Source organism: Nomascus leucogenys, chromosome 23 (assembly GCF_006542625.1).
Source record: "Nomascus leucogenys isolate Asia chromosome 23, Asia_NLE_v1, whole genome shotgun sequence".
NCBI classification, from domain to species: Eukaryota; Metazoa; Chordata; class Mammalia; order Primates; family Hylobatidae; genus Nomascus; species Nomascus leucogenys.
In genome coordinates, this window is record NC_044403.1 from 31,950,826 (window position 1) to 31,963,951 (window position 13,126).

General features: G+C 43.7%; 1 protein-coding gene across 29 annotated transcripts in view; it reads right to left on the reverse strand.

Moving 5' to 3' along the window:
* The window catches only part of WNK1 (WNK lysine deficient protein kinase 1), a 159,154-nt gene extending 151,484 nt beyond the window's left edge, over positions 1-7,670 (reverse strand). For 27 of the 29 annotated variants that reach the window (XM_003273676.4, XM_030804381.1, XM_030804375.1 and 24 more), the window contains exon 1: positions 5,900-7,300. In XM_003273676.4, the coding sequence (XP_003273724.1) occupies positions 5,900-6,658 (759 nt within the window). In that variant the 5' untranslated portion in view covers positions 6,659-7,300. Of the gene's footprint in view, positions 1-5,899 lie in introns of all 29 variants that reach the window. The other 2 variants (XM_003273674.4, XM_030804357.1) reach the window with 2 other exon arrangements.
* Between the last annotated feature and the right edge of the window lie 5,456 nt (positions 7,671-13,126).

Here is a 13,126-nt window from a genome sequence, read left to right on the forward strand (position 1 = left end):
GTACATTCACATAGTATTTCAGTGGATCTTCAACAATCCTAAATCAGTAAGACATATTGCTAATAAATGGGCATTATAGATTAAGTTCCTTACTCAAAGGTCAGAAAATTGGGTAATCTAGAACTCAAGGGTTCTGCCTTGGTGCTCCTTTTCATTGTATAGTATTCTATTACACCATAGTGAACTTTCCAAAGACTAATGGATTAGACAAAGTATATAAACAATTTCAATATGATAAATAAATACTGTAAGAATTATAAATGAGATCCACCAAAAGAAAATATGCTTTCCAGATACATGCAAAGAAGATGAGACAAGGATCTTAGCAGATTCTGAAAATCAGCAGTTCAGAAAGGTTGGCATTTGGGTGATGGGTCACAAAATTAGAATGTTAGGCAAAGGCCAGGTAGAGCTAAGGAATTTAAAAGCACCAGTAACATAAAGATCAATACCTGCTTACCTCCTCCTCCAAGAATAGTAGTTAAGTTTTGCTATATGATTTTAAAGCATAAACATAAACAAACAAAATCTTCACAGATTCCCTCAAAAGGACAACCTAAAAAAGATGCTGCATCATCACAGTTAATATTTATGTGGCAGGCCCTATCAACATGTTTTATATATGTTCATTCACTTAATCAGCACAACTCTATAAAATGGGTACTCTTTTTTACACCCATTTTACATACAGGAAACTGTAGCACAAAACTTGCTCAAGGTGACACCATTATGTAGCTGAGCCTTGATTTGAGTCCAGGCAATCTAGTTCTTAACTACTATGTTACAAGGCAGAAAAATGGCCTCTTCAAACATAAACTGAGGTCATGCTAAGTCTCACCTATTCCTGCAGACCGGGTTTTAAAACGGCTGAGCATGGTGGCTCAAGCCTCTAATCCCAGCACTTTGGGAGGCCGAGGCGAGCAGATCTCGAGGTCAGGTGTTCAAGACCAGCCTGGCCAACATGGTGAAACCCCATCTCTACTAAAAATACAAAAATTAGCTGGGCATGGTGGCGCTCGCCTGTAATCCCAGCTACTCAGGGGGCTGAGGCAGGAGAATTGCTGGAACCCGGGAGGTGGAGGTTGCAGAGAGCCAAGATCGCGCCACTGTACTCCAGCCTGGGAGACAGAGTGAGACTGTCTCAAAAACAAAAAAAACAAACAAACAACTCAAATAAAATGCAAGTTACTAAATATATAATTTAAATTATCAATATAATTTAAAGAACTGGTATAGCAAAGGTGTACTAACTGTAATTATGAATTATTTCATAGTATGCTAAATATCTTCAGAAATGATAATTGAGTAAAGCTACTCTTGCTGCTTTTACAGCTTTATCTAAAAAAATGTAATAACTACCAGAAAACCCAAATAACAGGTTTAGGATGATTTCTGAAAATGAGAACCCAGTTTTAGTTGAATGTTTCCATAGGGATGAACTAAGATGAATTTTATTTATATTTACATACATATACTTTTTATTTTTTTGAAATTCTTTGATAAGCTGCTGGTGGAATAAGATGAATTTTAAATGACTAGGATCTTGCATCAAAATTTGAATGTCAAGAAATGAATTGTCACCAAGCAACAACAGATTCCTAGTTTGTTTTACACAAAAACAACCTCTTTCCAGGTTTTTTGATTACTTCTCAGACTGTGTTACTATGGGTCAGAAAAAAGGTAAGAGAAAAAATTTTGCCAATACTCCTAATCGGTTACTTTGAGGATTTAAGAACAAACTCCAAAAACTATTCCGAGACGGAAAGTTACGCTGATTCTCATCCTAAAAAATAAGGAATGTGGCACAAATTTAAAAGATAAGAGGGAAAAAATCACCAACATTCAAATAGAGAGATTCAGTTCAATTAGATATTTTAAGAACTATAGCAAAGAAATAAATGACGGTTTCTTAATCACAGAACCACATCCCATTTCTGTAACACTGCTAAACTATTCACAAAGTATTAATGTCATATACTCATGACACACAGTCTTAATAAAAGACAGAGAAAAATCAGCAGTTAAGTATATTGGAGCTTCAACAAAAATATGATTTGACCTCTCTTTTCAGGTAGATGTGGAAACAATCTCATCAACATATAATGCATCATGTGAACTCTTCAGAGGCAACTTGGGAAGGTGCTTAAAATAAATCATTCTTAAATCTGTGCATCAATGTTTTCTTTCTTTTTCTTTTTTTTTTTGAGACAGAGTCTCACCCGGTCGCCCAGGCTGGAGTGCATTGGCGCGATCTCGACTCACTGCAACCTCCGCCTCCCGGGTTCAAACGATTCTCCTGCCTCAGCCTCTTGAGTAGCTGGGACTATAGGCATGTGGACCATGCCCAACTAATTTTTGTATGTTTAGTAGAGATGGGGTTTCGCCATGTTGGCCAGGCTGTTCTCAAACTCCTGACCGCGTGATCCACCTGCCTCGGCCTCCCAAAGTGCTGGGATTACAGGCGTGAGCCACTGCACCCGGCTGCATCAATGTTTTCTTAAAGGAAATTATGCTATCTTTTTTGAAAAACAAGATCCCTTTCTAGAAAAGCAATGTAAACTCTGCAGACAGAGCCCAAGACTCTGACCAAGACAACCAAATATTAAAATTAAGGTGCACTACTTGTCTAATAAAACCAGTTAAAGAAATCTGCATCTTAAACATCTCAGTAATTACTGAAGATCCTGTGGTATCAAAATATTACCTAGGTATTATTTACTAAGAATTGATGCTTGTAATTAGCTGGGTGTGGTGGGGCATGCCTGTACTCCCAGCTACTTGGGAGGCTGAGGCAGGAGAATCGCTTGAATCCAGGAGGCGGAAGTTGCAGTCAGCTGAGATCGCACCACTGCACTCTAGCCTGGAGATAGAGCAAGACTCCATCTCTTTTTTTTTAAAAAAAAAAAAAAAAAAGAATTGATGCTTGTTTTACTAAAGAGCAATGCATAGTATGACATGACTCTAAAAAATTAGCTTGACAGAAAATAGCTTGATTTGTATACCATATTCACCCATCCACAAAAGCCTATTTATATCTCAATTTGAAGTGATAAAAATCAATACCCAAAATAGAAGCCTGAAATTTGCCATGGGTATAGGACCGGGTTTCTCCAGAAATCCCACAGCCACTTCCACACCAAAACAATATTGCTTCATTTGAAATTACTTACTAGCCATCTACTGGACTACAAATGCTTTATCATCTCCCAAATTATTAGATCCTAACTATCTTTTGTTCTTCATCTACCTAATCAGGTTATTTACCTGCTCTATGATTTCAGGTTCCTTATTTGTCAAATAAATAGCTGGGCAGGATAACCTAAGATTTCTCCCAGTTTTAATACACTAAGATTTTTAACTCAACAACTTAACTCAATATTCTCCTGTCTTGCTTCAGAAATATATGTATATTAAAAGGATACATTTAGCAAAAAAGTTTCTATCTTCCCAGTGCTTTAGTAATCCCTTGGCTTGTCCTTTAACTTGGCTCCAAAGATAAAAGTTCAAACACTGACCCACTGAATACTTTATTAGGCATGTAGTGCAAGTGTCCTGGTCAAAAAAAACAAAAATACTGCCTAACTACTGCTATAAAGGATTTTTCACATAGGATAATCTTTTCAAAATCAAAACAAAAAATTACAGAAGCACAGACAAATGACATGGAAGCTTCTAAACCAGGTACCACTTAATAAGCTAGGATTCATCTAGTTCTGCAGCCAAATCCTGAAATGACTCAAAAATAATATGCGATATAAGATTTTCTTTAGTTTGGTAATGCCCATGCCTAGATAGAGAATTAAAAATCCAAAAAGACGAGTTCTAAGAAAACCTGAGAAGCTCAAAGTTTTTATCGTGACATTAGACAAATTAAGTTTTTATTTCACTGTATTATCAGTTCCAAGATAATAAAGTATCAGAAAATTCCAGGTGATAAAGGGAAAACACACATCACATTCTGAAAAGTCTCAGAAGTGAAATAATTAAAACAAAATTAATTCATAAAGTGCTCAACAAGTAATTGGGTCCAGTCTTAAAAAAGTAAGGTAACCGGTTACAGAAAAAAAATTGTTAAAAAGCACCTATTCAAATATAAAACTATAATGGAAGAATAAAATTCCAGCATCAGTATCAACAGGCATTGATAGTACAACAAAGAAATGTGCCTACCTGTAAATTTCTGCCTGTAAACCAAAAGGAATCAGACATGTTTTTTGTTGTTGTGTTTTTTTTTTTTTGAGACGGAGTCTCGCTCTGTCACCACGTTGCAGTGCGATGGTGCGATCTCCGCTCACTGCAACCTCCACCTCCCTGGTTCAAGCTATTCTCCTGCCTCAGCCTCCCGAGTAGTTGGAAGTACAGGCGCGCGCCACCATACCCGGCTAATTTTTGGATTTTTAGTAGAGTCGGGTTTTCGCCATGTTGGCCAGGCTGGTCTCGAAATCCTAACCTCGTGATCCACCAGCCTTGGCCTCCCAAAGTGCTGGGATTACAGGCGTGAGCCACTGCGCCTGGCCCAGACTAAGTTTTTTGAGTATGACTGACCAAAATGAATAGTTTTTGTTTGACGAGGTTTTTTTTTTTTTTTAAAGATCGTCACCTTTTCAATTCTGAAATACTATAAAATTAATGAGTAGTTTTAATTTCACACTACCTTAGAAGTTCTACATCATTAACTGTAAAAGTTAAGAAATGATTATGTTTGTAAAGAATTTCTTAGTTTTTAAGTTTACTTCCACATGCTGTGTTAATTTCACATTTGATATGGCCTTAGTTATTTGGAACCTGATATTCAAAGGGTTACGTGTTAACATATTAGTTCATGGATAAAATAAATTCCAAGATCATTCAGTTATTTTCATATCCTGCATCAGGCTGGTCTATATTCTTGGCAGGATTACTATCAATAATGGCATTTTTTATGTATGCATAATGTGGTTGACTTTTTTCCTTCAGTATAAACCTGCTCCTACTAATAACCTATGTTCACCTATGCCCAGTCAGGGCAATATTTAAGCAAGCTGCTTCAGTAAGTCAAGCAACAAGTAGCCCAAACTCAGCTGTTTAAACCTAGAATGTACTAGTCAACCAGAATGACACACCATTATTTACACCACTAGAGGTTAAAAAGGAAGTATGGCGACTCCTTCGGACTCTTGGGAAAGTTTAGCTTAAAGATATTTTATAAGATTAAAACAATGATGATGACATTACAACTCTCAAAGCACTTACACAATTTTGCACAGGCTCCTGTACTATTCGCTGTATAGTGAATGGGCTGAAAGACATTAGTTTAATGAACAACGTCAGAGCAATGCTGGTACTGTAAGGCTTAAGCATCATTAGGTAGAACAACATCAAACATCCAAAAGGGGCAGAGAAGAGTCTTTTTTTTATAATTATTTTATACTAAATGTCTGTGCAACCATCAAGCAAAATACATCCAAAGGTACAACAAGGTCGTTCTCATTTAAAAAGAACAGCCTGATCTCAGGAATGGAAACACGCTTCTACACCCAGACGCAGCTCATCACTGCAGAGCCTTTGATGAGACTGAAATGCACAGAGGAAGAAGCATCTGTACTTTCAACTTCTCCACTCATTCCAAGTTTCTTGCCAGACACTAAACCAGGAGACAATTCGTTTGTACTAAGATGACCTTCACCACCGCTGCCCGGTAGCAAATCCCTCTGGCTACCAATAATTCTTATCCTATCCCAACACCTAGGCACATGCTCCACATTCTCCTAATTTCAGCCCCTTTCAAAAGTTGGCCTCCCCCTCCCACTCGGAGTCCAACAGAGAATACCAAGTGAAGGGTGAACTCGATCAACTGGCTTCGCCAAGCCAAATCTGGGATCCAAAGGACTGTCAAATAAAGAAGTAGGTGGGGCTTTACCTGCAGTTCACACCAGGCGACTTCCACAGTGGTTTCAGTGTCCAGACCTTTGTAGACCGTCTTAAACGAGCCTCTGCCGATTTCGATGTCAAACTTGAGAAAGCGGCCATCGTTAGACATTCCCACGGCCTTGGTCTCCAGCTCTTCGATATCATCCTGCTGCTGGCTCCGTTCCTCCTGTGGCTCCTTGGCGCTGCCGCCGCCGCTGCCACTTCTCGCTGGCGGCGGCTCCTCTTTGCTCCCCACAAGGCTAGGCTGGGACACTGGGCGGTCTTTGCTGGTACTGCTGGGGACAGTCGAGGGGGCAGGGCCCGCGACGGCCTGTTCCCCAGGGGCGGCAGCGGCTGGAGGCTGCTGGGCTACCTGGGAAGTGGCGGTGGCGGTCACGGTCTCTTCCCGGTGGGGCTCCGGTGGAGCACTCTGCGGGACAGCCGCGGGGATGCTGGGCTGGGGGAGGGAGAGAGGAAGGCCGGGAAGCTCCAATGCAGTGGCATTGGAGTCGCAGATGACACTTCGGCGGAAGAAGCGGTGCTCAGTGGTGGTAGTGGTCGCGGCCGCCCCACGGCTGTCCTTGTCCATAGTGTGGCGGCGGCGCCTGTACTCCTCGGTCCTGCCGGTCACAGCGTCGGCGGCCGCGGCTCCCAGTTTCTCCCCCACGGAGGAATCGGAGCTGGAGCCATTCTTGGGGGCAGGAGCCGGCGGCGAGAGGAACAGGGAACCGGGAGTGCTGCTCTGCTTCTCTGCGGCGCCGCCAGACATGGTCGGTTCGCTAGAGAGAGGCGAGCGGGCTCGGATTTGTGAATGAAAAGGGCGTGAAGGGCCGAGCCGCCCGCGCAGAGGTCTGCAGGGCACCGCGGCCGGGCGGGTTCGCGCCGACCCGGACGACGCCTCACTCAGCACTGACAAGCCGCAACGAGGGAGAGGCGGACCGCTGGGCCCAGCTGCGGCGGCTGCAGGCACCGAGGCTGTGCGGCTCACGAGGAGGGCTCGAAGGCGGGCGATTCGGGAGCGGAGCCACGGGGGTTAGCGCCGCACGGTCCGCATCCATTCTGCGGCGAGCGGCGGCCTGGCGGGCGGTGGCAGCAGAGGCGCCGCAGTCATGAGGGGAGGGCCAGGGGCCCGCACCGAGTCCAGGCGGATGCGGCCGACGCGGCTCCCACTGCCGCCGCTCGCCGAGCTGGGCGGGCTAGGCCCAGAGGGCGGCGGCACCGCGGGCACCGGACCAGGTCCGACGCCCGGGCGGTGGCAGCCCCGGGGCAGAGGAGTGGGAGGGGCCGAGGCGGACGAGGGAAGGCCGCGGCCCGGCTCCCGGTCACTCAGGCGGCCGCCTCCTCCCACACGCGCCCCCAGCGATGGGGACCGGCCTCACAGGTCGCCCATCGCCCAGAGGCGAAGGGCCGGAGCCTCGGAGCCTCGGCGCCTGAGGAGCGGGCCCCCCCTTCCCCGAGGCCTCCCCGCCCGCCCCAGGCCTGGCAAACCCGTCTCCTCCCGGGCCGGTGCCGGGGGCTGACGGAGGAGGGAACGGCGGGGAGGGGAGGGCCGCTCACCGCGGGGCCCGAGCTCCGCTGCTTCTCTGAGGCAAGAGGAGAGGAGACCTAGAGGACTGGGTGAGGGGGAATAGGGAGAGAAAAGAGCAGTCACCCCCACCGGGCGCCTTCTGTCACCGAAGATGGGGGTGCGGAGTGGCCGAGAGAGGAGCCGCGTCCACCCGGGAAACTCTCTGCGCTAAATGGCGCCGGGAGTCTGAAGCCTCCACACAGCCCGCTCGGATCCCGCCCCCCGCCGCCCGGGGCAGCCCCACCCCCCGCCTCGCTCCGGGGCTTTTGCGCAGGCGTGCTAGCCCCGAGGCACCCTGGGACTTATAGTTTACGGGTTGGCGGGGATGAACAGGACCTAGAAGAAAAGTGCCTACGACTTCCGTGATGCCTTGCGGTTGCTGTAGCCTGATGCCTCGTGGGAGTCGTAGTTTTCTTTGGAAACCGTCCCTTCTGAAAGGCTGATGGGAGCGTCATCACGGGTCGCTCAACCCCATCCCGAAGTCCGCGCGAGCTTAGGAAAATCATTATTTAGGGATTAATTGTGGAAGAAGGAAAGGAAGGGAAAAAAAAAAAAAGAGGAACGAGCGGGGGGTGGGGGGAGATGGAAAGACTCCCATCATGCTCTGCTAAGCGAGAGAGCTCTTAGGGTTGCCATGCAATGAAAAATGATCTGTTGTTCATCTTTAATGGAGAGAGCCGCAGTAGTGTTGAGTGACTGCAGGGCTGTGGGGGTGGAAGGGAAGGGCAAAACAGGATAACCGGAGCCTGAGCTCTGAGTCGGAGGAGGGGAAAAGAAACTTTGTGAAGATTGTGCATGAAATTAATATTGATTAAATGGATTGGAGGAGACAGGGAGGATTATCTTCCATCCTCCTCCCCTCAACAATTAAGGCCACATTCTCAGCTCCTGGTCGAGACTGGCGCTCAAAAAAGGGCTGCCTTACTGAAATCGGGGATCCTAGTGAACTCTATCTTTGCTTTGTCTGAAAAATAATAAAAGGCGGGTTGGGGGAGCGGTGGATTCAAGAAAAGATAAGGTCTACGGATCTACGGGTCTTTGACCACACTTGGGGGGCTGGGCTGACTTCTGCCTTTGTAGTTGGTTGAAACTTATTTTCCACCTTTCTTCTGCTTGGTGGCTTCGTGAAACAACACCCCCTCTTTCTCTAGAGCTCCTGAATGTCCACATGCAATGTCTACCAAGGCTCTGGGCCCGGGAAATGTGGATCCATGCGGCTTGCCGCCATGGAATGTTTTTCTTGAAAGCATCCTTGTCTGCCTGGACCCCTGTGCTCCGCGCAACTACTCAAGATGTGGAGGGGATGAGCACCAGGGGGCACCAGACGGAGTAGGAAGCCGGACTCGGGAGCAGACGGCAGTTTAAAAGCCTCAGTCCAACCGGTGGAGAGCGGGAAGCGCTGAAAACGTGCGCAACCGCATCAGAGCGTCCGGACGCGGCCGTCTTTCTTCAGCGCCCGCTGCGGAACCAGCTCGGAAGCGCGCGTCCGGGCCGAGGACCACGCTGCGAGCCAGCAGCTAGCAAAGAAGTTGGCAGGAGGTTCCTTAGCACAGTTATCGGATGAGCTCCACCTACAGAAGTCTTGCCCTACAGTTCATGTTAATTCATCTGATACATAAGATAGTTAACGCTATTTTTCTTTTCTTTCTTTTTTTGTTATCACGAGCTACACTTTCAAGTTTACAAAAATGTTTTAAACCAATGATTGTTAGGTTTCATGAAGCTGACAGGTTATGAACATTTTTAAATGCCAATTCAGTAGGGACAACTACAGTACTAAAATATTAGTGTTCCATTGCTTTAGAAAATGTATCTTTCATTCGTTTGCTATTGGTAATGGTAAATAATCTCATTATGGTAAATGGAATTAAGAGTGTTTTTCTAACCGTAAACCTAATGTAAGCAAGGGAAGAAATGGCTGTAAAATACATTTTTATTTGTACTTTTGAGTAAAATAAAACATGCCCAATTGTTGCTTCACTAGGAAAAATAGTCTGATTTTAAACATAAGGCAGCTAATTACAAATTGGCAAGTTAAAAGAAGATCAGTAAATCATAATGTTCCCTTTTGGCACCATGAAAAAATTAGGATATTTTTGTGTGAGTGGTTGTTAAAGGATTTTATTGCCTGTTCCTGTTTACTGAGCCCTGAAACTTTGGCCACACTGCACTGGACACAAGTCCCTTGATAATCACCATGCCCTATCAACATGTCTTTTCAACCAGGAACAACTAAATTCATTGTAAGTAATTTAATTAACTGTTGACTTAAAACCACACTTCCTTGGAGACAGCTTTTCCCACTTGTGTAATGTTAGCTTTACAATGAAAACAGATACAATTTTAAGTTGAATATAATCTTATTATGTACAATGATTAGATTTAAAGGTTATGTTATTTAGTGTGCGTATTTTACTAACAAACACTTTTTTGCTCAGTTGTTTTTTTGTTTGTTTGTTTTTTTTTGAGAGACTCTCACTGTGTCGCCTGGGCTGGAGTACAGTGGCTTGATCCCAGCTCACTCAGTTCTTTGTAATGCTTACCAACCTACCTCTGGGTAAATGATATTTTCTGTTACTCATTACTGTAATTCCTAATAGTACTTTTCCTTTGTCTGTCACTTCAATTATCAAGTAAAGAATCAACCTCTCTATGTTCCATATAAAACATCAAGTGACTGTAAACAGAGATAACAAAGAACCCAGGATACAATGAATGCACTAAGCTCAGAGGTTTGACTTCCTGACATTTGGTTCCACAAGAAGGATACAAGTATGTGATTCTGTCTCCCCATGTCTCTATTCTCTCTAGTTCTTGTTCGTGTTCTCACATTGATTGATTCATGTTTCTTTATATTCCCATCCATTCACATTTTTTTGTTTACATGGTTTCTGCCATTAGTAACTAGCTAGCAATGAAAGTCAGAGACACCTTTGATTTAGACAGTGGTTGAAATATCCTGAACACACAAAATCTACCTTACTGTGAATGTGGCAAAATATTGATACATAAAGTTGCTTCTTGAAGTGTAGGGGAAAAATTGTCCCATCTTAAGAGCATTTCTCTTTTTTGTCTCCTTTCCCTCATTTTCCCATGCTCCTTTGTCTTGCCTATGGGTAATTTTTATTTTACCTCTTTGTCATCTGGAAACCTGTCATCTGGAAGTAGGAAGTGAGAATCAGGCAGCTAAACAATGAAGAATAGTTTTTTAAGAACTTTATATTATAAATGAAATAAAGGGGATGGGATTTTCCCTATATCAAAGTATATTATAAAACCATAAAATTAAATCTTTATGGTATTGAGATAAGCATAGGCAATGGAACAGAAGAGAGAGTACAGAAACAATCTCATGTATGTATGGGAATTTCATATAGAAAATGGCATTTGAAGTCAGTAGGGCAAAATAATAAACAGTGTTTGGACAATTAGTTATTCGTTTGAAAACTAAATGAGGTCAGTGTTTTACTTCAGACTGTTCACAAAATTAATTTCCACATGGATTGAAGAACTAAACTTTTAAAAAATATCTCTAAAGAATTTTTTAAATATAGGAGAACATAGGGTACTAAAGGGCTTCAAAGAACAATCCAAGAGCCACAAAGAAAAATATTTGACAATATCAAAATTGATAATCTATTCAACAAAACACAAGTGACAAACTGCCAGAAAAACTCTGGAGACTGTATAACAAAAGATTAATATCCAAAAGATATGGGGGAAAAAAACCCTCTTAAATCACTGAGAAAAAGGCAAACCACTGTATAGAAAAAGAGGATATGAAAAGATAATTTACAAAGCAGTAAATGCCACAGTGGCTTACACCTGTAATCCCAGCACTTTGGGAGGCCTAAGTGGAAGGATCACTTGAGGTCAGGATCTCGAGACCAGCCTGGCCAACATGGTGAAACCCCGTCTTTACTAAAAATACAAAAATTAGCCCGGGCATGGTGGTGTGCGCCTATAGTCCCAGCTACCCAGGAGGCTGAGGCACGAGAATCGCTTGAACTCAGGAGGCAGAAGTTGCAGTGAGCCGAGATTGCACCACTGCACTGCAGCCTGGGCAACAAAGCAAGACTGTGTCTCAAAAATAAAATAAAATAAAATAAATAAAATAAAATAAAATAAAATAAAGCAGTAAATGCAAATAACAAAAATAAACATGAAAAAGATGCTGAAACTCAGTAACTAGCAAAATGCAGATTAAAATATAATATTTTCTCTCATAAAATTGAAAGATTATCTTTTTTTGAGACAGAGTCTCACTCTTTTGTCCAGGCTGGAGTGCAGTGGTGCAATCACAGCTCACTGCAGCCTCATACTTCTGGGCTCAAGCCTGCCGAGTAGCTGGGACCACAGGTGTGCACCACCATGTCCAGCTAATTTTTAAATTTTTTGTAGAGATGAAGTCTCACTATGTTACCTTGGCTGGTCTGAACTCCCTGGACTTAAGCAGTTCTCCTATTTCAGCCTCCCAACATGCTAGGATTGCAGGCGTGAACCACCACGCCTGGTCTAAATTGAGCAAAAAAAAAAAAAAAAAAAATTTTTTTTTTTTTTTAGTGTCCCCATCATGGCAATTTGCAAAATTTTTAGGGATTCATAATATCAAGTGTTGGCAAGGATGTGGGGAAACGTGCTGTTAATGATACAGTAAATTAGTACAACCTTTTTTGAGGGCAATTTGTCAGCAATTATTAAAATGTACAATGTGCATCGTCTTTTTCTTTCTTTTTGGTACCTACCTTGGAAAAATACTTGCACGTGTTTCCTAAGAAATATCTATAAGAGGCTGGGTGCAGTGGCTCACGCCTGTAATCCCAACACTTTGGGAGGCCAAGGTGGGTGGATCACAACGTCAGGAGTTCGAGACCAGTCTGGCCAACATGGTGAAACCCCGTCTCTACTAAAAATACAAAAAATTAGCTGGGTGTGGTGGTGTGTGCCTGTAACCTCAGCTACTCGGGAGGCTAAGGCAGGAGGATCACGTGAACCGGGAGGTGCAGGTTGCAATGAGCCAAGATCGCGCCACTGCACTCCAGCCTAGGCAACAGTGCAAGACTGTCTCAAAAAAAAAAAAAGAAAGAAAAGAAATATCTATAAGAATATTCACTACAGCCAGGTGCAGTGGTGTGTGCTTGTAGTCCTAGCTGCTTGGGAGGTTGAGGTGGGAGGATTACTTGAGCCCAGGAGGTCGAGGCTGCAGTGAGCTGTGATCACGCCACTGCACTCCAATCTGAGTGACAGAGCAAGACCCTGTCTCTAAAAACCAAAAACAAAACATAAAACCTTTCACTATGGCTTTATCTGTAACAAAAAATCCAAATGATCTGCATGTTCATCAATAAGAAAATAGTTAAACTATGGTATTTCCAGTTTGGGGTACACCATGCAACAGTAGGAAAAAAGGAGGTAAATATGTATGTGGTGCCATAACTATTAAGTGAAAGACTCAAGTTTCAGAATAATATGCACTAGATCACATCTTGCTTTTTTTTTTTTTTTTTTTTTTTGAGACGGAGTCTCGCTCTGTCACCCAGGCTGGAGTGCAGTGGCGCGATCTCGGCTTACAGCAAGCTCCGCCTCCCGGGTTCACGCCATTCTCCTGCCTCAGCCTCTCTGAGTAGCTGGGACTACAGGCGCCCGCCACCACGCCCGGCTAATTTTTTT